Here is a 25,726-nt window from a genome sequence, read left to right as displayed (position 1 = left end):
ATTTCTTTTCTTCTTTTTTTTTTTTTTTTATTTATTCAAAAAAAAAAAAAAACCAAAAAAAAAAAACAAAAAAAAAAAAAAAAAACCTATTTCTTTTTGTTTACAATTTCATTTAATGCCATTTCTCTTTTAGAAATAGAGGATTGATTAAATATTGGACAAGATAAGTAAGCATTTTGAGCATTGATACACTTTGTTATAAAATAATGAAGGAATAAAGAATCTTTTTTGAAAACTGAACCTTCTGGTATCATTGGCCCAAATGGTGAAATGTTATTATTATATATTGTTCCAATTTTATAATTAATCATTGATCCATCATCAACTTTAACTTTTTTAATAATAATTAAAATTTCTATATTTTTAAAAAAAATAAAATTAAAGATTAGTTTTTTATTTTTGTTTGGAATTAATTTTTTTTTTTTTCTTTTTTTTTTTACTTACGATTATTTGAAAAATTAAAATTTTGTTGATTAAATGGTTTTGAACCTTCATGGTAAATGATAATAACTTGAGATTTTGAATAGAGTTCTTTTCGTTTTTCTAGAGACTCTAAAAGATTAGTAACTTGAAAGACAACTTCAATATCATTAACTTGATTGTAAACGATAGAATCTTGTTCATAGGAGGAGTTATTATTATTATTATTGGTATTATAGATATCACCAGAATATCTCTTCCAATTTTTTAAAGGAACAGTTTTTCCTAAGAATTTATAGAAATCAATAAACTCTCTACTAACGTTATTATTGGATAAAAGTTGATTTTCATTTGATTGACCTTCACCTTGGAATAATAGTAAAAAGGAATATTGTCTCTTTAGATTTTGATGTTCATATTGGAGTAATTGTTGAATCAATTGTTCAGATCTATTCAATTTGAGTGATGATGAAGATATCTTTACAATTACTTTAAGATAACTAATGACAGCTTTAATTAAATCTGATTCTTTGTTACTTGAGGATTTAATCATTAAACGTTCAGTACTATTTTTCATTCTTATTAAAACTCTATGATGATGATGATGATGATTATGATGGTGGTGATTATGATGTTGATGATGATGTTGACGACTTGTAGTCATTGATGTCGTAGGTGAAGTGATTGCAGAGAGATTACTATTACTAGTGCTATTAGTTATTGTTGAAGGAGTAGAATTTAATGTTTGTTCAGGTTCTTTTTTAATTGATAATATAATATTACCACCAAACTCTGGTATATTGGCAGTATAATTGTAATGTTCTTGTTGATGTATTTGGTGATAGTGAGCGATATGTCTTTCATTATGATCAAATTCTACCAATAGCTTTGAGGTGAATCTCTTTGATTTATGACCATCATATTCAACAATGTAATCTTTGAGTAACGATGAAGTGGTGGTATCGAATAGTTCAATGGATTTATCTTCAACCTTTCCTTGAAGTCCAATAGGTATAGTCTTTTTGATTGAATCAAATAGAATCTCATCTTCTTGAGTATGGTCAAACTCGTCAATGATATTCTCTAAAATCTCAATCAATTTAGCATTGTTATTATTTGAATTACTAAATGGATTTATTAAAACATTTGGTAATGGAATTGAAATTTCATTATTAATTGAAGATGAAGAGTTGGAGGTAAAGGTTGAATTACCTTGAAGTTTTGGTGATAAAAGTGGTGATGAATTTGAAGAGTTTGAATTTGGTGAGGTTGAAACTGATATTGAGGAGGTTTGAATTGGTGGAATTTTTATGTTTTGTTGATTTAATGGTGTTGGTGTTGGTGATGTACTTGGTGAATCCTTTTTAAATGGATTTCTAAACCATTTCTTCTTTTTATCATCGGTCAAAGTTGGAGATTGTTGTTGGTTTTGTTGTGGTTTCTCTTTATTAAATGGATCAGATGAAACCTCAGATACTGACATTGACCAAATTACTGGAGTATCTTGATCATCATCATCATCATCATCCAAAGATAATACAATTATTGGTAAATCTGAATTTTGTCTTTTATGACTACTAATATTATTTGGATTATTATTATTATTTGGATTATTATTATTATTATTTGGATTATTATTTGGATTATTATTTGGTGAATTATTATTGATATTAAAAGGTTGTGGTGATGGTTGTAATGAAGAATGAGATGAATTAGAATTTACATTTAAGTATTGTGGTGTTGTTGTAGTTGTAGTAGTTGTAGTAGTTGTAGTTGTGGTTGTTGTAGTTGTTAATTTTGGAGTAGTATCTAAAAAAGTTTCTAAATTACTTAGACTGGTTGGTAAGTTTGCACCACCGTTACTTATGATACTACTACGGTTACTATGATCACCAGTGGTGAGAAGAGCAGAAGAATAATTACTTTCAGAAGTTGAAGTTACACTACTTGAGTCATCGGTATCAATAGTAATACCGGACTGTTGTTGTAGTTGTAGTTGTTGTTTTTGTTGATATTCTTCACCAATTAAAGGTAAATAATTTGTTAAAGGATTTGGACTTGGTAATTTCTTAAAACATTGGATAATGAGTGGTAAAATGAATTTTACCTTTTCAACTAAATCAACGATCCATTTTTCAATATCGGATCTTTTTGAGAGCATATCCAAGTGAAATGAACCAATACCATTTCCCATTGAAGCACTTCTGAGTGTTAATTCGAAAAGTATACCTAAATCCTCTAATAAACCATTGGAAGTCTCAATGATCGATTTTGATTGCTTTGAAATATCAAATAAACATTCATTCATCAACTCTGAAAATGTTGTAAATGAATCCATATACTTCTTTTTAAAGTCACCAAAATCATATCTATTCAATCCACTTGGTGGATCACAACAATATTCTGTTAATTGTTTCATTTTTATTAAAAAATCTGTTGATACATTATTAATATTCTTTAAAGAAATAGTAATAAAAAAAAAAATAAAAAAAATATTAGTATGAAATTTTCTATAATTTTTTTAATTTTTTTTTAAGAAAATAAAAATAAAAAAATACAAACACTATCATTGAAATGAGTAAAATTTAATTCACTTAAAGAATTTGATCTTAAAACTTTAATAATATATCTAGCAGAATCTAAAACACTAAACATTATATAGTTTAATTTATGTTTTAATAAAGAGAAGATGGTTTGATTTTGTTTTAAATATTGCATATCCATTGATTTGATTGTATTGATAAGTTTTGCTGTATGTTTACGAAATTTACTAAATGCCGCAATAAAACATTGAAGATAAAACTTTTTAGTTTCAGAGTATTCTGCAATGTTAATCTCTTTATCATCTGATGATGGCATTAATCTAACATCACCATCTGGAAACACATGAACACTAAGGAATGTATTTACAATCGATAGGAACTTGTTACTATCTGAATATAACTTTTCATATTCTTTTTGAAATGCTTCTTCTCTCATCACCAGATTTAGTGTTGCCCTGCAATCCAATAATATCATTTGAAGAGGTTCCTTTATATGCTCATGTATACATATTATTTCTTGTATGACCATTATTTCTTTTTATTTATTTCTTTTTTTTTTTTTTTGGTTTTTTTTTTTGGTTTTTTTTTTTTTTGGTTTTGTTTACAACAAAAAAAAAAAAAAAAAATTAAACTTTTCTTGTTCCTATATTTGTTATAATTGTTTCTCTATTTGTATTTATTATTTATTTTTTTTTTTCTCTTTTTTTTTATTCTATATTTTTAATTTTTAATGTATTTTTTTTTTTTTTTTTTTTCTATTTGGACCAACTTTTTTTTTTTTTTTTTTTTTTTTTTTTTTTTTTTTTTTTTTTTTTTTTTTTTGGGTGTTTTAATTGAATAAAAAATATAATAACACAAAAGATTTAAACTGTGTTTGGAAGTGTGTATGTGTGAGTGAAGGTTTTTTTTTAAAATAAATTTATTTATTATTTATTTATAAAAAAAAAAAAAAAAAAAAAAATATAAAATATAAAAATAAAAAATAAAGTGATAAAAATAGATGTGTTTGAAAAAATAAAAAAAATATGTTATATGATATAAATAAAAAAAAAAAAAAATGGGATCACAACTTGTTTTAAATAAATAATAATAACAATAATAATAATACAGGTACAAAGTGTGAATGAAATAAATAATTAAATAAATAAATTAATTTAGATACAATATTTGATGCAAACGGTTAGAATATTTTTTTTTTTTTTATTTTTTTTTTTTTTTAAAATTTTAAAAAAATATATTTTTTTTTTTTTTTTTTTTTTTTTTAAATTTTGGGGTTTGTTAAGAATGAAAAAAAAAAAATCAGATCGATAGTGAAAAAAAAAAAAATAAAAAAAAAATAAAAATAAAAATAAAAATAAAATAAAATAAAAAAAAAACAAACCTCCTTCAAATAATTGGATTGAAAACTTTCTTATATTACTCTAAAAAAATCTAGATTAAGATTTTTTTTTTCCATTGTGTTTTATTTTATTTTGATAATTTTTTATTTTTTTTATTTTTTTTAGAATACTCTTACATTTTCATTTTTTACTGTTGTGATGTTTTTATTTTTTTATTTTTTGTGTGCTCCTCCTTACATTTTCATTGAATGTGTTTTCATTTTTTTTTTATTTTATTTTTTTAGAGTTATTTTTTATATTTTTATTTATTTTGATTTGGTATTATTTCTAATCGGTTGAAACATCACCTAGTTTACCTAATGCACTAACCAATGAGAATGTAACAGAACTTTGTTGGTATTGATTCAAAGTTTTAAATATTTTCTCTAAATTTTTAATTAGTAATTTATGAATTGATGGTAATTGATTTGATTTAACCTCTGAAATTGATGAAAGTGGTTGATAATCAGTATTTGATGGCATTTCCTTTAAAATAGTAAAAAAAAAAATAATATTTATTATTATTTGTTAGTATAATAGTATACATATAATTATTATTTTTTTATTATTATTTTTTTTTTTTAATTTAATTTAAATACTTACAGCAATTCTATCTAAAAAATCTTTACAACCTTCCATATTACTCTCTAAGAAACCATTCATATCCTTCATATAAGTTTCTTTTGAACCAAAGGTGATACCATTTGCAACATTTTGAAGTGTTTTACTAACGAGAATGAGAGCTCTTCTGGCTTCCATTGTCAAAGAAGCAGAATCTGATACACCACAAGTATCAGGTGAGAGAATACAAGGACAAAAGAATCTAAGGAAAATGAAACCACCAACCGAAGTATGTTTACTTTCAGGGAATACTTTGACCACTTCTTTTTGAAGATGATTTGCCATCTCTCTGAAAGGTAGTGGACAAGAATCGAGTGAATTATAGATTGCATATAAAAACTCTTGACAAATTTGAGATAATCTCTCGACATTACCTTCAGTATTTGAAGTTTTCTCTGGATCCAATTCATAACCCGAAGAATCTTTCAATAGTTTATCAACAATTGGTTTCAAAGTTGCCACCAAATAGGGTCTACCAGTCATTCTGGTGAAAGCTGTCATCAATTTGGTTGCAGTACTATTACCTCTAAATAGAGTTTGTGCTGATGAAGTAGATTGTACTTCTTTTGTGATACCAAGTTTAATAATTGGTAATGTTTGTTTATGTGCATCTAAAATTCTAACCAAATCTTCTAAAATCGCTTCTTGATCACTACCTGCTGATAAACAAATTGCATTTACTACTGCTAAATCTGGTGATGAAAATATCTTTTAATAACAATAATAATAATAATAATAATAATAATAATAATAATAAGTAAAATTCTATTTATTAATAAATGAATGAATGAATGATTATTAAATTAATTAAAAGATAAAATACCTGAACAAGTTCATTATATTTATTTTCTTCTTTTTCTCTTGATAATTCATAAAGTTTTAATTGATGATCTTGTTTTTGATCTTGAAAGATCTTTTTTTGATTTGCAGAATAATCTTTAATCTCTTTAATCGATTGTTCATTCTCATTTAAATGAGTACAAGAATTTGAGTAAAGATCATGAAGTGTAGCCAATAGATTGATTGATTGTACCAAATATTCAAAACCATGTCTTTGAACTGTATCTGCTAATCTCACTTGAGCTTCATATTGTCTATGAGCAAATCTAAGTTTATAGGTTGCAAAATGTGATTGACAAATATAAAGATTTCTTAAATCAATATTTGTTGCTTGTTGAGCTATCTTTAATTTACTTAATGCTGAATCATATTCCAATCTTGATTTACGGAATTTTCCTTTTGCATCCTAAAATAAATAAAAAAATTAAAAAAAATTAAAAAAATATTAATATGTTAATAAAATTTTATCTTTCTTTTAAAAAAAATTGTTACACAATTACTCTTGATGGTCCTAAAACTGTATGAACAAAATTTTCAGCTGGTAAAACAAATCTATTAGTGATTGAAGTTTGCTATAAAAAGAAAATTAATAAGAATTTGTTAATTATTTTAAAAAAAGATTAAATAATAATAATAATAATAATAATAATAATAATAATAATAATAATAATAATAATAATAATAATAATAATAATAATAATAATAATAATAATAATAATAATAATTTTTAATGAATAAAATTTACTTGTTTTTCTCTAAATGCAGCAAGTTCAAAATGAATTTTCAAAATATTTTCAATTGATCTACCAGTGAAATGTTCATTGGTATAATAATTTGCCAATTCTTGTAATGACTCTTGTAATGGTGTAGATGATGTAATGTATTTTTGAGTTTTTGAAACCATTTTCTTTGATAATCTAATGGTCTCATCATATAATGCTTTTAATACTTTAACTTTCATATTATCAATTACAAGTTGAGGATTGGATTGAGTGGTTTCAACCTAAATATTTTATAATTGTTTTATTTATTTATTTATTTATTTGTTTATTTATAATTAATTTTAAATTAGAAATTTAAATAAAAAATATTTTAAAAAATAAAAGTTTATAAAAAATTGTAAATCATTACTTTTCCCATTTTTTGAAGCATTGAAGTTTTGGCAACTCCTACTTTTCTACCTAAAGAACTCCATTCTACATTTTTTGGTGCTGAAATACTCTTTTTAGATCCAGGTGATGATGATGGTGAAAATCCACTGCTATTGTTTGTTCCACTCATTTCTTTTTTTTTTTTTTTTTTCTTTCTTTTCTTTCTTTTTTTTTTTTTTTTTTCTTTTATTTATTATATTATATTATATTATATTATATTATATTTATATAATATATTTTTATTACTAATGTACAAGTTTTATATGCGTAATTATTATTATTATTTTTTTTTATTTATTTTTTTTTTTTTATTGTTTTTGGTATTATGTAATATTATATTTTAAAATGTGTAAAGAGACAATTAATTTATCTTTTAAATTAAATTTATATTTATTTATTTAGAGTGGTGTGTGTGTGCGTTTACTCTAAAAATGATTGGTGAGGTGTGGGGGGGATTTTGTAAAATACAATGTATAAAATACAGATAAAAATACAGTCAATGCGTAAAGAGCAAAAATAAAAAAAAATAAAAAAAAAGTTTTTTTATTTTTTTTTAAAATTTTTTTTTCCAAAAAATATCAAAAAAGTTTTATTTTTTTTTTTTTTTTTTTTTTTTTTTTTTTTTTTTTTTTTTTTGTCGAAAGAGAAGTGTGGGTTTTATTAAACTTGTGATTTGTTTTGATTCTCAAATTAAAAGAAAAAATTTTAACCCATTTTTTTTTTTATTTTTTTTTTTTTATTATTATTATATATTTTTTTAATTTTTTTTTTTTATTAGAAAATGGAAGGAACAAGTGCAGCACCAATAAGAAAAGAGAGTGCTCAAGATAAAACAACAGCTTCAATACTTATAAATCAATTAATAACCTATTTCAATAGTCATTGTCAAAAACAAAACAACAATGAAAATGGTGATATTTTAATTAATCAAAGCAATGGTGGAGCAGTCAATATCAATATTGAGAAAATAATGAAAACCTTGTTAGAATCAATAATAAATGATATTTCATTTTATGCAAGTTTATTTTTAGAAAGTGAATCATTATTTCAATCAATTTTAAATTCAATTTTATTAGATTCATTTGGAACTGTAAGTTTTATTTTATTTTATTTTTTTATTTTTTATATTTCTATTATTAATATATGTATATAATTTATTAATTTGATTATTTGGAAATATTTTAGAGAAATGATATAATATGTAAATGGTTTTATAGTTGGTATAATTTAAATTGTATTTCAAGTAAAAAGTTTGTATTGTCATTTTTACCAGCATTGATGTGGGTTTATTTAAGTAAATCACATCCAACCAATAATGTTTTGATTGGATTAGAGTCATGTTTAATTTGTATCTATAATCAAGAGTATATTAAAAGGCTTGGTAAAGAGAGGGTTTTCAATGCACCAACTTTATCATTACCATCCTATATCTACAAATCTGATGATTTATTCTCAAATTCAAGTGGTATTACCAATAATAATAATAATAATAGTAACACATTAACAGAGAATGCTTTGAAATTATTAACAACTCAGTTGAAACCAGTTGTTTTAGATAAATCTTTACCAAGAATAGAATTTATTACTTCTGCTAATAGAATCATATTATTAAAAACAATTCAATCTGTCTATACTCAAAATATTTTATTATTATCAATGTTTTCAAGAGTTATCTTTTGTGAAATGATAACAAGGTTGGTTTTTCATTTTATTATTATTTTTAATTATTATTATTATTATTATTAATATCAAAATTATTATTTTTAGAATTTCATCATTAGGATATAAATTTATTGATAATATTCCAATTTGTGAAAGAATAACTAAAATAAATAATAGTAAAAGCCTTTTAAATTTATCTGAAATCGCTGAAGAAGATGAATTATCAATTCCACCAACTACAGCATCATCATCATCAACAACAACAAACACAACAACAAACACAACAAATAATAATAGTAATAATAATAATAATAATAATAATAATAATAATAATAATAATAATAATAATAATAATAATAATAATAATAATAATAGTAATAATAATAATCTTTGTAATTCAGTTCATTATAAACCAGTTATTGGGTTAACCAATTATTTAATATATAGGGATGATATCATTAAACAAAATAATTATATTCAACAATTATCAAAGAAAAGGGTATTCTTACCAGAGAGTATTTATCAAGAGTTTATTGTTGCTTTGACTTTATGTGCTTTTCAAGAAACAACCAATGAATGTGCAAAGATTTCTATTCAATCTATTAATAATCGTGCTAGTTTCGATTTAGTACCTGAAATCATTTTATCTTCAAATTCTTTGTTACATTTATTAAATGTTCAAAAGAAATAATAATAAATAAATAAATAAATAAAGGAAATAAATAAAAAGTATTTAAAGTAATAATAATAATAATAATCATAATAAAAATTTAAACTTAATTTTATTATTGATTAAAATTGGAAACTGTTTCACCATTGGTGATATTATTTTGATTAAAACGATTATTAAATAAATTGAATAAAAGTGGTGATAGAAAAGAGTTTATATGTTTAAATGTATTTGGAGATTTAATTGATAAAAATACAAAGGTCCCAAACAATGATATTGATCCAAATAGAATAAAGAAAATAAATTTATATATTTGTTGTCTTTTTTGGTTTGTTCCTTTGTTATTTGTTATTAATTTACTTGATTTGCTATTAGTAGTGGTATTATTATTATTAAATATCATCCAATCATATGGGTACCTATTTAATTGAGACCTAAATAAATAAATAAATAAATAAAAAAGAAAGTTAATCTCTTTGCTTTTTTTTTTATTTTTTTATTTTTTTATAATAACAACAACAACAACAACAATATACATACTCTGGTAAAAGATAAACTTTTGAAGAGGATTGTAATTTTGAAGGAGTAATTTTTTCTAAAAGAGAATCTGTTTGCTTTATAATTTTATCAAAATCCAATTCAGGTAAATTTGAAGTGAAAAATGCATGAATACTATCAAAAGAACATTCCAAATTTAATAAAGTTTCTCTTTGACTGGTAATAACACAAACAGAGAGATATATCGATGCCATTGGATGAGCTGATAAAAGATAATCATATACTCTTGCAGCTGTATCCAATTCATCCAAATTATGTGAAAACCATGTTAATATCCAACTAATTGCAAACATTGGTTGAACTTGTGACTTTATTATAAAATTATAAACCTATTTTTTATTTATTTAATTTTATAAAGAGTTAATAATAATAATAATTTTTTAAAAATAATAATAATAATAATAATAATAATAATAATAATAATAATAATAATAATAATAATAATAATAATAATAATAATAATAATAATAATAATAATAATAATAATAATAATAATAATAATAATAATAATATATATTTTTAAAATCTTACATGTTGATCAACCATTGAAATTAAAGGAAATATTAAATTTAAAACTTTTAAAACCTCTGCAAAATTTGGTAACATACAATCATTAAAATGATAAATCGATAATCTTTCAAGCATTGCAAATGCCAAACTTTCATCAGATATTAATAATAAAACGCTTGCTATCTCGTGATATCCTTGAAAATAATAAAGTTGTGGGTGAATTGATAAAACTGCATTCACTATTCTAGTTAGTTCTGGTTTTTTACGATTTCTAATTTAATGTATGGATATATATATTTATAACATTAATATTGATTTTGTTTTAAAATTATTTTTTTTATTTTTTTACTTAAAACTTTATTATTATTATTACCTTAATTGTGAATTTCCTTTTGTAAATCTCCACATTGATCTTTCAACATCTTTTGTAACTTGATCAGTGTCTTTATGATTTATAATTTTCTCTGAATGATTTATAATGTTGTTTGTATCTATATTCAAAAGAAGAGGCCATATTCTTTTCCTTAAAACTTTATTTACAAAACCAAACTCTTCGACTGAACATCTCTTTAACCCCTCTATATCAATTGGTGTTTCATTTAAACAATCTTTAATTACTCTAATTTTTTGTGCCTCTAATCTTTCTCTATCTGTGAACATTCTTTATTATTTTTTTTATTTTAATCATTGAAATCCTTATTTTAATTAATGGAAATAAATAATATAAAAAAAAAAAAAAAAAAAAAAAAATGAAAAAAAAAAAAAAATGAAAAAAAAAAAATATATTTTAATATTAGAATAATTAATGTTTTATGAAAATATTAATAACCATAAAAGGAAAATAATTTGTTTTGATTTAAATTATGCAAAGATTGAATCAATTATAATTTTATTTATTTTGTTTACATTGAATTTTTTTATTTTTTTATTTTATTTTTATTTTATTTTTATTTTTTTTCATAGTACTTTTTTTTTCTTGCCAAATAAAATAAAACTTTTTTATTATTTTAATATTTTTTTTTTATTTTTCCTTCAAAAAAAAAGTCCCCCATGGGTTCACTTTTTTTTTTTTTTATCTAATTTTTTTTTTTTTTTTTTTCATTCCTTACACCAAATATAAAAAGAAATATGTTACTTTCAAGTATTGTTTCATTTGTGGCAGATGCTGCTGTCGTATCCACCTCAATCGCTTGTCTAAGACATTTTACAGGATTTTCATTGTATGTAGAAAAATAAAATAAAATAAAATAAAAAAAATAAATTTTAATGAAATAGGTTTTCTTAACAGATTAAGACCAGCCAATAAAATTAAAAATGATAAAATAAGAACAGGCCTATTAGTTTATTTAAACTCTGGTGAATTGATTTTTAGTAAGTAGTCTATTTTTTTTTTTTTTTTTTTTTTTATTTTTCTTTTTTTTTTTTTTTTTTTTTTGATTTCACAGAATATATCTAATTGATTAATTATTATTTTTTTTTATTTTAAAAAAAATTATTTATTTATTAATTTAAACTACAGATAAGGGTTTGGAAATGGTTAGAAATTCTTCTATTAAAAGTTTATCTTCAGATTCAAATAGAAATATAATAGACAACAGCAATAATAATCAACATCCCTCTTCTTCTTCTACTTCTACATCATGGAAAAAGTTTTGATGTACAACCATAAATATATCTAGATATACAAGAACATATAATTATATATATTTATATGCTTTCAAAATAATATAATCACATGGTTTAAAAATTATATCATAATTTTATTACCAAGTTATAAAAGGCAATTTACATTTGAATAAAGAAATAGCGATATAATTTAATAATAATAATAATAATAAAAATAATAATAATAATAATAAAAATAATAATAATAAAAATAATAATAATAATAATAAAAATAATTAAATAAAAAAAAAAAAAAAAAATAATAATAATAAAAAAAAATAAATAAAAATAATGGTAGTTATCACTACTATTTTTATTTATTTATAAGAAATTGTTAATTTGTAATTTTTTATTTGTGTGTGTAGATTTTTCATCTTTTTTTTTTTTTTATTTTTTTTTTTTTACCCCTACCTCATATTAATATATGGAAATCAAAAAGTTAATAACCACAAGAGGAGAAAGTAAATTGGAAGATTGTCATTTTAGTAAACTTTTAAAAATGGAAATGGTTTGTTTTTAATTTTTTTTTTTTTTTTTTTTTTTTTTTTTTTTAATCATTTTTAATTTTTTTTTTTAAAAATGTTTAATTCGATTATATTTTTTTTTAATTATAAATTTTGTTTATTACCAAAAAAAAAAAAAAAAGTTTATAAATAAATAATCGAAAATTTATTTGATATAAAAAAAAAAAAAAAAAAAAAAAAAAAAAAAAAAAAAAAAACCCTTTTTTTTTTTTTTTTTTTTTTAGCAAATAAATAATTATCTAAACTGGAATCAATGATTTTCTATATTATAAATTTTTTCAATGGTCAAAAGGTAGATAAAATTGGGAAATGTGCAGTTTCCTTACAATTAACGATAATAATTAAAATGGTATTTATTATATTTTTTTTAAATAAAAAAAAATTAAAAATAAAAATAAATAAAAAAATAGTAAATTAATTAATTTTTTATTAGATTATTATAATTTTTATAAATTCATTTTATTATAAAATATTACCATGGTTCCTGTATATTTCATTTGGTTGTGATATTGTTACTATGATTTTTGGATTTTTTTCAAGTTATAAAAGAATTTCAATGTTATTATTTATTGTAAGTTTTCCAAAAAAAAAAAAAAAAAAAAAAAAAAACAATTATGGTAATATTTTATTTACTTTTTAAATAGTTCTTTTTATTAAGTTTAGTATTATTTTTATTTGATTTTATTCCATTAGTTTTAATGAATTCTGAAGTTTGGGACGATTCAGGATCAGAAATAAAAGCAAAAGATATATTTCAATCAATTTGTGAAATATTATGGTTTACATCAGAGATTTTGGTTATGCATTTTGCAAGAAAACAAAGATCACTCTTGGAACAATTAGAATCTGATATCATTAGCAGTAATAATATAGATAATAATAATACAATAACAACCACTGCAGTATTTGGACAAGATAATCATCATAGTTGTAGTAATAGTAACCATGAAAAAGATAAAATTAAATCTTCACTTTTTATATGTGTAGATGGATTTCAAACTGAAGATCAACATTTACCTGAAAATCAAAAAGAACAATCAATAAATTCAAAACAAGAGCCAAATAGAAAATCAGCTCAATCTAACTGTGAACAATATAATCATCAACAATTGCAACAACCACAACAACAACAATTTCAACAATTACCCCAACATCAACATCAACAGCAACAGCAACAACAACAACAACAACAACAACAACAACAACAACAACAACAACAACAACAACAACAACAACAACATGAACAACAACATGAACAACAACATGAACAACAATATGAACACCAACAAGAACAACAAAATAATGATGATCATTTTATATCAATTGATTTATCAGATTCGAATAAAAAATAAAAGATACTAATGTAACAAAGTTTCAATACATAAAGGTGATAAGAATGAGAAAATCAATTATTCTTTATATAAATAAATAGATAATTTAATATTATTTAGTTAAATGGTTGAATTTGTAACTTTTTTTTTATTTTTTTATATATTCAATATCTTAAACCTTATCTTTTCTGTATCTTGTTTATATTTTTTTTTTTTAGTGTTTATAATCTTTTAATATCTTTTTTGTATCTTTTATATTTATTAAACTGAACAACCAAAATTAAAACGGAAATTATTATTATTTAATATATTTTTTATTAATAATTAAATATATTTTAAATATTTAAAATGAAATATTCTAAAAAATAGGGAATTATTAGAATAGAAAACATTCTAAATTTATAAATTTTCTAAAAATAGAATTGAAGTTATTAAATTTGATAATTTAATAACTTCAATTCTATTTTTAGAAAATCTTAAATTTGATTTTCTAAAATAATGAGTTTCTAAAAATGGAATAGTCGCGTGAGTGAGGAATACGGCCAAATTTTATTTTATAATAATATAAAAAAACAAAAAAAAAAAACAAACAAGATAATATAATATAAAAAAAAAAAAAAAAACATAAAAGATTTTATAAAAAAAAAAAAAAATAGTACAGGTGGAAGTTTAGAATTACCACTTAATATTACCAAGAAATAATGTCAATACCATCAACTCTAAGGACCATTAAAAAAAAAAAAAATTAATAAACCATTCAATTTGGAATTTTAAAAAATAAAAAAAAATAAAAAAAAAATTTTTTTTTTTTTTTTTCATTTTTTAATTATTTTTTTATTATTTTTTTTATTATTTTTCCAAATTAAAAACATAAAAATGTCAAGTAGTGAAGAGGATGATGGTTATGTGCCATTTTCAAAAAGACCAGAATGGAGTGATGTAAAACCTTTGGCACAAGATGATGGACCACATCCAATTTGCCCAATTTTATATTCAGAAGTTTGTAAGTTTAAATATATATATATATATATTTAAATTTAATATATTTTCATTAAAATTAATTAATAGTTTTAATTTATTTTTTATTTGATAATATATATATACATTTATTTAATTCATAATTAGTTAAGGATAAAATGAATTATTTTAGAGCAATATTAAAATCTAAAGAGAAATCACTTAGAGTATTAGATTTATTAGAGGAAGTTATTCAAGAGAATCCATCAAATTATACCATATGGTATTATAGAAGGGAAGTATTGAAAGCCATTGAACAAGATGAAACTATTGAATATGATATTCAACAAGAGATGAACTTATTGAATGATATGGGAGAAACAGATCCAAAGAATTATCAAATTTGGAATCATAGACGTTTTATAGTTGAAAAATATATTGGTAGTGATAATAAAGAGAAAGAATTCCTCAGTGGTGTATTATTGGAGGATGCTAAAAACTATCATGCATGGTCACATAGACAATGGTTATTAAAAACCTATCGTGATTGGAATGGTGAATTGGCAATGGTCGATAAATTATTATCGTTGGATCATCGTAATAATTCAGTTTGGAATCACCGTTTTTTCGTCATTTCAAATTTAAATCCATCTCCTTTCCCTTTGTCTTTGATCGAACGTGAAGTTGAATTTGCTTTCAATCATATACGTCATAGTCCAAATAATGAATCACCTTGGAGTTATCTTAAAGGTTTATTCAAAGGTCAAAAGATTTCCACTATTTATCCTTCCCTTTTGGATATACTATTGGAAATGAAATCAAAGTATATTGGTTGTTCTCATGTTAACTCTATCATTTTAGATATTTATCAAGAACAAAATACTAAAATTTCTTTAGAAAATTCTTTAAATGTAATTATTTTATTTTTAATTAATTTTTAATTATTTTTAATTATTTATTTAACATTAACATATTTTTTTTTTTTTTTTCTTTAAAAAAAAATATAGATTTGTAAATTATTATCAGAAACAATTGATCCAATTCATAAAAATTATTGGAATTTTAAATATAATACAATTTCAGATCAATTGAAATTAATTAATTAAAAAAAAAAAAAAAAATTATTATTTTAAATTAAAGAAATAAAAATTATATTTAAAAAAACACTTTTATAAAGATTTAAAAAATCAATCAATTGAAATTAATTAAAAAAAAAATAAAAAAAAAATAAAAAATTTATTATTTAAATTAAAGAAATAAAATTTGAATTTGAATTTAAAACACTTTTATAAAGATTTAAACAATCATCTAAATGTTGTTGAGTAAAACCAGAAGAGAAAACTTTTTGTTGGATATCAAAAATTGAAACTTTTTTAACACGGTTTAAAGCGCAATGATCTTTGATGAGTGTATAAATAATTGAACTTGGATTTTGAGGAGTCTTTTTTTCATTTTTAAACCTAATTGATTGTTTAGAGACAAACATTAGACGCATAGACTCTTCGACGTCCTCTTGAGAGACTTGTTGAGAGAATTTCAATCTTGCAAAAGCTTGAGATAAACGAAGTACACCCAATAGAGTACGAGCAGTAGTATAGGTGAAAGGGGTTTTAGTTTCACTATCTTGTTTTCTAAGGGTAATATAAGAGTCGACAATGTAATTAGTTAAATCCTTTGGTACGGGTGGTATAATTTTACGAGCTTGTGAAACATAGGCACGAATAAACTCTGAATCGAATGGTTCAAATGATAATTGAGGTGGTTTTGAATGCATATGTACATAGGTTACATGTTCAGAGAGTAAACGATCATTATCCATATCTGCTTTATCAACCATTAAAAAGAGTAAATCGAAACGAGATAACAAAGAATGTGGTAATCTAAAGTTTTCATCTGGTGAACGATCGAAATTATAACGACCATAAGCAGGATTTGCAGCTGCTAAAATTGAAGTTCTTGCGTTTAGAGTTGTGGTAATACCAGCCTTCGCGATGGAGATAGTTTGTTGTTCCATAACTTCATGAATTGCTGTACGATCACTATCCTCCATCTTATCAAACTCGTCAATGCAACAAATACCCATATCAGCTAAAACCAAAGAACCACCTTCGAGTACAAATTCACCTGTCATGGTATCTCTAATGACTGCAGCGGTTAAACCAACACCAGAACTACCCTTACCAGAGGTATAGATACCACGTGGTGCAACCTTTGCAATATGTTTTAATAGTTGACTCTTTGCGATACCAGGATCACCCATTAAACAAATGTTGATATCACCTCTAATGTTCATACCATCTTTCATATGTTTTGATTCACCACCGACCATCATTAGTAGTAATGCTTTCTTTACATCCAAATGACCATAGATCTCTGGTGCCAATGACATTGCCAATCGATCATAAATATTTTCATTTTGTGATTCATCTTGAATTTTCTTTAACATTTCCTCAGTGAGATCCAATTGTTCATAAGTTTTCTTGTGTTGAAGGATTTGCATGGCCTCAATGTAAGTGTCAGCTAATAGACCCGCTTTAATAGCTTTATGACCAGTGTAGGGTGTTGGTAAAAATATACCAGACATTGTAACAATATCACCAGGTGAAGCCATTCTAGTTAGTTCACCACGAACATAAACTTTGATGGAACGTGGTGTATGACCAATCGGTACTTGATTGGCTATCTCTTGAACTTTAATCTCTTGAAACTTTACAAACTTTGAACCTCTAGTTTGAAGGGTAAGATTACCCGCTTGTTTACCACCTTCTGTACATTGTTTACTCTTACACTGAAATAATGGCATAAATTCCCTTGAAGTAATCTCTTGAAAGATCTCTGCACCACAAATATCACATGTATACAATGATATAACTACCAATGGTTTAACATCTGTAACACGTGTAACTACACCACTAAATGTTACTAATCTACCAATAAGTTCACTCCTTATTAATCTAATTGGTATTATTGATTTCCCTTTTCTTGGTATAAAATGTAATTCACTAAAAATAATTAAAAAAAAAAAAAAAAAAAACTTTCATTAATCAAAAAAGAAATAATATATTATTATTATTATTATTATTATTATTATTATTATTATTATTATTATTATTATTATTATTATTTATTATTTATTATTTATTATTTATTATTTATTATTATTATAAAAAGAGAAATAATAATTGAAAATTACAATCTTCTAATAATTTCTTGAGGAAAATCAAATTCATTACTATCGAGATCTAATCTATTTTGTTCTTGTAAAAACTTTTTTCTTTGTATTCTTTGAGATGCCAATAAGTCTAAAACCATATCAGAATTTTGATAAAACTTTTGATCTTCTTTGTTCTTATCGAAACCATCATCATTATTAAAACCCATTGCTGATCTTGTACTTGATAAATCTGGTGGTGGTATAAGTTCATCCAATGCATAGGTAAATAGTCTAAGATAGGTTGATGTTTGATTTTCAATCGACTCAACAAATACAAGGTCTCTATTAAAATTGTATACATCATCTAATTCTATATCAAAGTTTTTTCTTTTCCTTTGTGTGATCTCTTTCATCATTTCTACATATTTTTCAAAACCACCAATATTACCATTATCTGTACATTTAAAAAAGTTTAAAAAATCTTTACATTTCTCTTTTTCTGATAAATAATCCAAACCTGTTGATAGTGTTATATTATTGCTATTCCCATCATTATCTTTAAAAAATGTTTTTTTATTATTATTGTTGTTATTATTTTTTTTTTTAAAATTATTGTTATTATTAAAAGGAGTATATGGTTTGTTTTCCATTTTTTTTTTTTTTTTTTTTTGTTGTATATTTACATATGTAGGATAAAAAAAAATAAAAAAAATTTTATTTACAAAGTGAATTTTTTTTTTTTGAAAAAAAAAAAAAAAGGCGGGTTTTTAAAAATTGTTAATTATTTTTTTCATTTTTATTTAAGATTTAAATAATAATTTTATAAAATGAAATAATTCAATAAAAAAAAAATAATTATCAAAAATCAATATTATTATTAATAATAAAATTATTTATTTTATTTATTATTTTCGCTCTATTTAATTTTTGATTTCTTTAAAAAAACTAAAAAAATAAATAATAATAAAAAATAATAATAAACGAAATTTTTTTTTTTTTTTTTTTTAAATAATTAAAACACAAAAAATAATTTTTTTACTTTATAACTTTATTATTATTTAATTATCCGAATTTTACCTTTCTTTTTTTACTTATTTCCATTAATTTTGAGGAATCAAATACAATTGAGTGTTTATTGAGCACCTATTCTTAAAACTACAAATAGTAGATAAAATTTTAAATTTTCAGAGGTAATTTAGATGATTTCTCAAAAATTGCCCTCATTATTTGCTTCTCAGCTGAACTTAATGAAAACAATGACTTCAATATTGTATTTGATGTCTCAAAATTAATGAAAATAGGTAGAAAAAGAAAGGTAAAATTCGGATAATTAAATAATAATAAAATTATAAAATAAAAAAATCATTTGAGTTTTATTTTTATTTTTTTTTTTATTTTTTTATTTTTTTTTTCGCCAACTTATTTGTTTTGGGTCTAATTTTTGATTTATTAATCATACTAATTTTTTTATTTTTTTTATTTTTTATTTTTTTTTATTTTCAATTTTTTTTTTTTTATTTTATTTTATTTATTTTATTTTATTTTTTTTTTTAATTTTTTTTTTTTTAATATTTTAAATAAATGAAAATATGGGAAGATTTGGAGCAGTGAGTTATAGACAAGTTAAACAATCTGAAGCAGATACTATTGAGATAGATTCATTAAAAAATGGAGACATTGAAAAATACAATGAAGAGAATGATAAAATATCAAGGATACCATTAGCACAACTATCGATAAATAAAATCAATGGTATAAAAAGTTCAGTCATTGAGGAGTTATCTTTGAAAAGGCCATCCTATTTTATGGCAACGAAAATGATAAAATCATTACTTCCCTATTACTGGAAAAAGAATCCTTTTAAATTTCGAATCATTTTATGTGTATCTATTATTTTCTTTTCAAAATTGATAAATTTAAGTGTACCTTTAATATTTAAAAATATAATTAATACACTACCAGAAAAAGTAGAATGGCATTTATTGATTTTATATGGTGTCCTTTTTTTAATTCAAAAAAGTATTTGGGATATTCGTGATCTTTTGTTTCAAGATGTAAATGATAGTGCAACAAAACAAATAAATTTAGAAACTTTTGATCATTTACATAGGTAATTTAATTTAATAATAATAATAATAATAATAATAATAATAATAATAATAATAATAATAATAATAATAATAATAATAATAATAATAATAATAAAATTTTTTTTTTTTTTTTTTGCCAATTATTATTTTTTTTAGATTGTCATTATCATACCATTTAAATAAGAGAACTGGAAGTTTAATTAAAATTGTAGAAAGAGGAACTAGTAGTGTAGTTCAATTATTATCATTATTATTGTTTAATATATTTCCAACATTAGTTGAATTATTCACAGTTTCTACATTCTTATTGTTTTCTTATGGTGCAGAATTTGCATTTATAAATTTAACTTCTTGTGTAGTATATATTGCATTCACTTTATATGTAACAGAGGTAAATATTATTTATTTTCAAAAAAAAAAAAAAAAAAAAAAAAAAAAACCTAAATTTATATGTCTAATTATATGATTATTATAATTTTTTATAATTATAATTTATTATTGTTATAATAATAATAATAATAATAATAATAATAATAATAATAATAATAATAATTATTATTATTATTATTATTATTATTATTATTATTATTATTATTATTATTATTATTATTATTATTATTATTATTATTATTATTATTATTATTATTATTATTATTATTATTATTATTATTATTATTATTATTATTATTATTATATTTATTATAGAGAAGAACAAAACATCGTAGGTTAGCTAATAAAAAAGAAAATGAGGCATCAGATATTAAAGTTGACTCTTTAATGAATTTTGAAACAATCAAATATTTTACTGCAGAATCTTATGAAAGAAAAAGTATAAAAGTTATTATTTTTTTACTATTATTTTTTTTTTAAAAAATATTTTAACCTTTTTTATTTTTTTAATAAATTATTATAAATTGCCCAAAATAGGATATGATTTTGCATTAATGGACTTTTTTCAAACTAATAAGAAATCAAAAGTCTCATATTTTTTATTAAATTTTGGACAATCGTCAATAATTGTTATTGGAACAACATTAGGACTGGGACTGGCAACTTGGAGAGCATCACAAAATGGTTTTACCTTGGGTGATGTTATTGCAATAAATACATTTATCGCTCAAATGTTTTCTCCTTTAAGTTGGTTAGGATCATCTTACCGAATGATACTTACTGCTTTCACTGACATGGAGAATTTATTTGAATTATTAGATACTCAACCAGAGGTTTCTGATTCACCAAATGCTAAAGAATTAAACTTTAATGATACAAATAACCCTTCAAAAACAATTTTACCTTCAATTGAGTTTAGAAATATTAGTTTTACTTATCCAAATAAAAATAAAGAACAACAACAATCATCACCAAAGATTTTAGATAATATAAGTTTTACCGTACCAGCTGGTAAGTCAATTGCATTAGTTGGCAGTACTGGTGGTGGGAAATCAACTATTTTTAGATTGTTATGCAGGTTCTATGATGTTGACCAAGGCGAAATATTAATAAATGGTGAAAATATAAAAGATGTAACACAAACGAGTTTAAGATCAATAATTGGAGTTGTTCCACAAGAAACAGTTCTCTTTAATGATACTGTGGCCTATAATATTGGCTTTGGTAACAGAGAGGCAAACGATGATCAATTGATTGATGCTTCTCGTCGTGCTCAAATATTGTCCTTTATTGAATCATCTCCTGATGGCTTCAGAACTGTGGTAGGCGAAAGAGGTTTAAGATTGAGTGGTGGTGAAAAACAAAGGGTTTCAATTGCTAGAGCTTTATTAAAAGATCCACCAATTTTAATTTTAGATGAAGGTTTGTTTTTTTTTTTTTTTTTTGTATTGTTAAATATTTTTTAGTTTATATTTTAAGGGTGGTTGGATGTAAAAATTTCAGCATTAAAGTGGTGAAAAGTAATTTTATGCGGCGCTGGTGTGTTTGTCGGAGGCAACCGACAATTTTTGTTTTTTTTTTTTTTACTTTTATTTTTTTATTTTCTATGTGACTCCCCTTATTTTATTTTGTTTTATTTTATTTTATTTTATTTTATTTTATTTTATTTTATTGTTTGTTTATTATTGGTGAAACCATATTTTAACATTAGTTTTATAGCATCTAGTTCTTTAGACACCTTTACAGAGAGAAAAATCCAACAAGCAATCAATGAAGTATCAAAAGGTAGAACAACATTGGTCATAGCTCATAGGCTCTCCACAATAATTCATTGTGATGAAATTTTGGTTTTGAAGGGTGGTCATATAGTAGAGCGAGGGAGTCACTCTTATCTATTGGATTTTAATGGTGACTATGCCCATCTGTGGAATCAACAACAGCTATCAGCCAGTGATCTCCAATACACACCAAATCAAGATACCTTTGAGTAATAAAAGTGTATTTTTATTATTATAATAACTCATTGAATCTTTTTCTAAAAAATTTTTGAAAAAATTTTCATTTCTGATTGTTTTTTTTTTTAATAAAATGCATGATTCAAACAAAACTTTTAAACATTAAACCTTTCAATGAATAATTGAGTTAATTTTGAAAAGAAAAAATTATTTTTAAAAAGATCGATTTATTCGGGAATTGACCTTTCGGTGAATAATTGAGTTAATTCTCAAAAAAAAAAAAGATCAAGTTGATTTATTCTTTATTTCTCATAATTACTTACTAAATTTAATTCTACAAAATTGTTTAACACTATTTAAAAGTTTTGTTTTAAATCATTCATTTAAAAAAAAAAAAAAACATATGGATCAATAATAATAATAGAGTCATTTTTAATGGATCAATAATGAGTCATTTTCTTATTACTAGATATAAAAAAAAAAAAAAAACAAATAAAAACAAAAAGTTAGTTTTCTAAATTATCTATTTTTTTCTTTTTTTTTTTTTTTTTTTTTTTTTTAAGATATAGATTTTGAAAATTTTGGAATTTAAAAATTAAAGGATCCAATATTTTATTTTTTAATTTCCCAAAAAGAAAATTGGGATTGAGTCTGTTTCTTCTTTAAATTTCAAAACCAGTAGTTGACAAAGAGTGTGGCCTGTATTTGAAGTTTACCATCACTGCCACTTGATTTAATGCCAGAGCACCAGTTGTAGTTGATGTAGCATGAGTAGTTGAGGCATTAGTGGTTGACGATTTAACATGAGTAGTTTATGGACCAATGGAGGTTGATAATTCACTATTACCACTACTAATCGATTTAGCGTGAGACTTATCCACTTTACCATTACAATTACATATATAACTACGACCAACGTATAACCGACATTGTATAATATATTAATAAACCAAATAGCATACTACTATCTATCAAAACCCTTTTGGTAGATTTAAAGTCTATTGCAGATACAATCCTTCGAAAAATCATTTCTTTCATTGATTAAAACTGTAATCATCGATTGGGTCGTTGTTGATAATGTTATTAGGTTTTGTTGAATTGATTTATGACTGAATTTGTTGGTTGTTATTTTTAAGGTTTTTTGATATTGCTGATGGATCTTGACTACTACTACTACTACTACTATTATTAATTATTATTATTATTATTATTATTATTATTATTATTATTATTATTATTATTATTATTATTATTATTATTATTATTATTATTATTATTATTATTATTATTATTATTATTATTATTATTATTATTATTATTATTATTATTATTATTATTATTATTATTATTATTACTATTACTATTACTATTACTATTACTATTACTATTACTATTACTATTACTATTACTATTACTATTACTATTACTATTACTATATGTTGTGTTGGTTGCTGTTGATTGTGTTGGTGATAACTGTGCGAATACGCTATTGGAAACACATTCTTTGGATTGAGCAAAAACTTTTAGTACTTATCTTTTCTTGTTTTTCTTTTCCCTCCTCTTCTTTTTCTTCGACTTTTATTTCTTTTTCTTTTTTGTTATTGTTCTTCTTCAGTGTACACAGGGTCATAGGTTCCCCGTAATTTTTTGAAAATGGGGCCTGTCCCCTTAAAATAAAAAACTATATACTAAAACTTATCTCTTTTTATATCCAATGTTGAACTAATATTATCGACCAAATAAGTGGATGCTATCTACCAATAGATGCTGCTTTTTCATTTCGGATGGGATTTATCACTTGAAAACCACTTGAATTTCTATAGTTGTTTGATGTTTATGGAAACCATTAAACCAAATTGTTAATCCGTTTTATCTTTTCTTCTTTGAAGCTTTCTACATATGGTAGTGGATTAGTTATTGATGATTCATATGTTGATGTTGTATTGTTTTTGGTTTATATGTTGATTTTTATTTGTTTAAGTGTGACAAGTTAAAAAAAACCGATAAAAATAAAAAAATAAAAAAATTAAAAATGTTCAAAACAAATTCAAATTGTGGCATTTTTTTAAAATGGACCTTTCAGTGGATAATTGAATTAATTCTGAATAAATAAAGTTATTTTGAAAAAGATCGAGTTATCCCGGAATAAATTCAGTTATTTCAAAAAAAGTTTATTTTTTTTTGAAAAATTTTTCACTTTTCATATGTTTTTTTTTTTTTTTTTTTAATAAAACACATTTAAAACAAAAATTTTAAATAATATTAAACAATATTTGTTAAGACCTATCGTAGAATTAAATTTGGTTGTATTTATAGAGAAATAAAGGAAATAAAAAAAAAATGAACTTCGAAAAAAAAAAAGGAACTTCAAAAAAAAAAAAACTACATATAAAAAATATATCCTTTATTTGAGCCCCGGTATTTTTGATTTTTTTTTGTCAATCATACTATTTATTTTATTTATTTATTTATTATAATTTTTATTTTAATTGTGAATAAATGAAAAAAATTAAAAAAAAAAAATAATATGAAAAATGAAAAATTTTTCGCCAAAAGATTTATCTTTTCCGGGATAACTCGAACTTTTTCAAAATAACTTTTTTTGTTCAGAATTAATTCAATTATTCACAGAAAGGTCCAATAAAAAAATAAAAAAAATTAATCCAAACCAGCAAATTTTTTTATTTTTTTTTTTTAACAAAATACCCACAATTTAGAAACTATCAGTGAATAATTGAATTAATTCTTGAATAAATAAAGTTATTTTGAAAAAGATCGAGTTTTCCCTGAAAAGATCAATCTTTTCGCGAAAAATTTTTCACTGGCCATATTATTTTTTTTTTTTTTTTTTTTTTTTTATTAACAATTAAAAAAAAAAATATATATAAAAAAAATAAATAAAATAAAAGAATGATTTACAAAAAAAATCAGAAATACTGGGGCTAAAATAAAGGATTTATTTTATATATAGTTTTTTTTTTTTGAAGCTCCTTTTTTTTCGAAGTTCATTTTTTTTATATTTTCTTTATTTCTCTATAACTACATACTAAATTTAATTCCACAATTGTCATAACAAATATTGTTTAATATTATATAAAATTTTTGTTTTAAATAATACATTTTAAAAAAAAAAAAAAAACTTTTTTCCAACCCACACAGCGAAGAAAAAACCACCTTTAAATTCGCTTTAAATTAAATTTAAATTTGCTTTAAAGTCCTGAATTAAAGCAATTTTAAAGGTAATTTTAAAGGTAATTTTTAAGGTTACTTTAAAATCACCTTAAAAAGACAAAAGGTTTTGGGGGG

The 25,726-nt window shown here is 22.2% G+C and overlaps 12 protein-coding genes across 12 annotated transcripts; 6 read left to right on the top strand and 6 right to left on the bottom strand.

Annotated features, from left to right (window-relative positions):
• Positions 1 to 86: 86 nt before the first annotated feature.
• Positions 87 to 3,492, bottom strand: DDB_G0282943 (RapGAP/RanGAP domain-containing protein; the record flags this gene model as incomplete). Its single annotated transcript, XM_634178.1, has 3 exons — positions 87 to 355; positions 445 to 2,875; positions 2,983 to 3,492. 3 exons carry the CDS (start codon positions 3,490 to 3,492, stop codon positions 87 to 89), a joined length of 3,210 nt encoding a protein of 1,069 aa, XP_639270.1.
• Positions 3,493 to 4,630: 1,138 nt separating this feature from the next.
• DDB_G0282941 (Ras GTPase activation domain-containing protein) lies at positions 4,631 to 7,084 on the bottom strand (the record flags this gene model as incomplete). Its single annotated transcript, XM_634176.1, has 6 exons — positions 4,631 to 4,828; positions 4,946 to 5,671; positions 5,787 to 6,209; positions 6,304 to 6,375; positions 6,549 to 6,806; positions 6,935 to 7,084. The coding sequence occupies 6 exons, from the start codon at positions 7,082 to 7,084 to the stop codon at positions 4,631 to 4,633; spliced, it is 1,827 nt and encodes a 608-aa protein (XP_639268.1).
• A 651-nt stretch (positions 7,085 to 7,735) lies between these two features.
• On the top strand, positions 7,736 to 9,307 carry DDB_G0282939 (hypothetical protein; the record flags this gene model as incomplete). Its single annotated transcript, XM_634175.1, has 3 exons — positions 7,736 to 8,044; positions 8,140 to 8,648; positions 8,722 to 9,307. The coding sequence occupies 3 exons, from the start codon at positions 7,736 to 7,738 to the stop codon at positions 9,305 to 9,307; spliced, it is 1,404 nt and encodes a 467-aa protein (XP_639267.1).
• Positions 9,308 to 9,401: 94 nt separating this feature from the next.
• On the bottom strand, positions 9,402 to 11,014 carry DDB_G0283055 (RabGAP/TBC domain-containing protein; the record flags this gene model as incomplete). Its single annotated transcript, XM_634174.1, has 4 exons — positions 9,402 to 9,720; positions 9,827 to 10,173; positions 10,376 to 10,625; positions 10,728 to 11,014. 4 exons carry the CDS (start codon positions 11,012 to 11,014, stop codon positions 9,402 to 9,404), a joined length of 1,203 nt encoding a protein of 400 aa, XP_639266.1.
• Positions 11,015 to 11,482: 468 nt separating this feature from the next.
• DDB_G0282937 (hypothetical protein) lies at positions 11,483 to 12,010 on the top strand (the record flags this gene model as incomplete). Its single annotated transcript, XM_634173.2, has 3 exons — positions 11,483 to 11,574; positions 11,643 to 11,725; positions 11,874 to 12,010. 3 exons carry the CDS (start codon positions 11,483 to 11,485, stop codon positions 12,008 to 12,010), a joined length of 312 nt encoding a protein of 103 aa, XP_639265.2.
• Positions 12,011 to 12,310: 300 nt separating this feature from the next.
• Positions 12,311 to 12,800, top strand: DDB_G0283045 (hypothetical protein; the record flags this gene model as incomplete). Its single annotated transcript, XM_634172.1, has 4 exons — positions 12,311 to 12,313; positions 12,348 to 12,380; positions 12,459 to 12,527; positions 12,768 to 12,800. 4 exons carry the CDS (start codon positions 12,311 to 12,313, stop codon positions 12,798 to 12,800), a joined length of 138 nt encoding a protein of 45 aa, XP_639264.1.
• Positions 12,801 to 12,889: 89 nt separating this feature from the next.
• On the top strand, positions 12,890 to 13,895 carry DDB_G0282935 (hypothetical protein; the record flags this gene model as incomplete). The annotated part of the gene is made up of 3 exons (XM_634171.1): positions 12,890 to 12,892; positions 12,977 to 13,114; positions 13,188 to 13,895. The coding sequence occupies 3 exons, from the start codon at positions 12,890 to 12,892 to the stop codon at positions 13,893 to 13,895; spliced, it is 849 nt and encodes a 282-aa protein (XP_639263.1).
• Positions 13,896 to 14,750: 855 nt separating this feature from the next.
• Positions 14,751 to 15,937, top strand: fntA (protein prenyltransferase alpha subunit; the record flags this gene model as incomplete). Its single annotated transcript, XM_634170.1, has 3 exons — positions 14,751 to 14,877; positions 15,000 to 15,742; positions 15,839 to 15,937. The coding sequence occupies 3 exons, from the start codon at positions 14,751 to 14,753 to the stop codon at positions 15,935 to 15,937; spliced, it is 969 nt and encodes a 322-aa protein (XP_639262.1).
• A 137-nt stretch (positions 15,938 to 16,074) lies between these two features.
• mcm7 (MCM family protein) lies at positions 16,075 to 18,635 on the bottom strand (the record flags this gene model as incomplete). The annotated part of the gene is made up of 2 exons (XM_634169.1): positions 16,075 to 17,833; positions 18,025 to 18,635. 2 exons carry the CDS (start codon positions 18,633 to 18,635, stop codon positions 16,075 to 16,077), a joined length of 2,370 nt encoding a protein of 789 aa, XP_639261.1.
• A 939-nt stretch (positions 18,636 to 19,574) lies between these two features.
• Positions 19,575 to 22,456, top strand: abcB6 (ABC transporter B family protein; the record flags this gene model as incomplete). Its single annotated transcript, XM_634168.1, has 5 exons — positions 19,575 to 20,095; positions 20,232 to 20,466; positions 20,781 to 20,904; positions 21,003 to 21,887; positions 22,185 to 22,456. 5 exons carry the CDS (start codon positions 19,575 to 19,577, stop codon positions 22,454 to 22,456), a joined length of 2,037 nt encoding a protein of 678 aa, XP_639260.1.
• A 776-nt stretch (positions 22,457 to 23,232) lies between these two features.
• On the bottom strand, positions 23,233 to 23,449 carry DDB_G0283043 (hypothetical protein; the record flags this gene model as incomplete). The annotated part of the gene is made up of 2 exons (XM_634167.1): positions 23,233 to 23,300; positions 23,371 to 23,449. The coding sequence occupies 2 exons, from the start codon at positions 23,447 to 23,449 to the stop codon at positions 23,233 to 23,235; spliced, it is 147 nt and encodes a 48-aa protein (XP_639259.1).
• A 159-nt stretch (positions 23,450 to 23,608) lies between these two features.
• On the bottom strand, positions 23,609 to 25,540 carry DDB_G0283051 (hypothetical protein; the record flags this gene model as incomplete). The annotated part of the gene is made up of 2 exons (XM_634166.1): positions 23,609 to 23,949; positions 25,468 to 25,540. 2 exons carry the CDS (start codon positions 25,538 to 25,540, stop codon positions 23,609 to 23,611), a joined length of 414 nt encoding a protein of 137 aa, XP_639258.1.
• Between the last annotated feature and the right edge of the window lie 186 nt (positions 25,541 to 25,726).

The sequence above is a fragment of the Dictyostelium discoideum genome, assembly GCF_000004695.1.
Source record: "Dictyostelium discoideum AX4 chromosome 4 chromosome, whole genome shotgun sequence".
NCBI classification, from domain to species: Eukaryota; Evosea; class Eumycetozoa; order Dictyosteliales; family Dictyosteliaceae; genus Dictyostelium; species Dictyostelium discoideum.
Note: the sequence above shows the minus strand (reverse complement) of the source record. Positions and strands in the feature narration are given on the sequence as shown.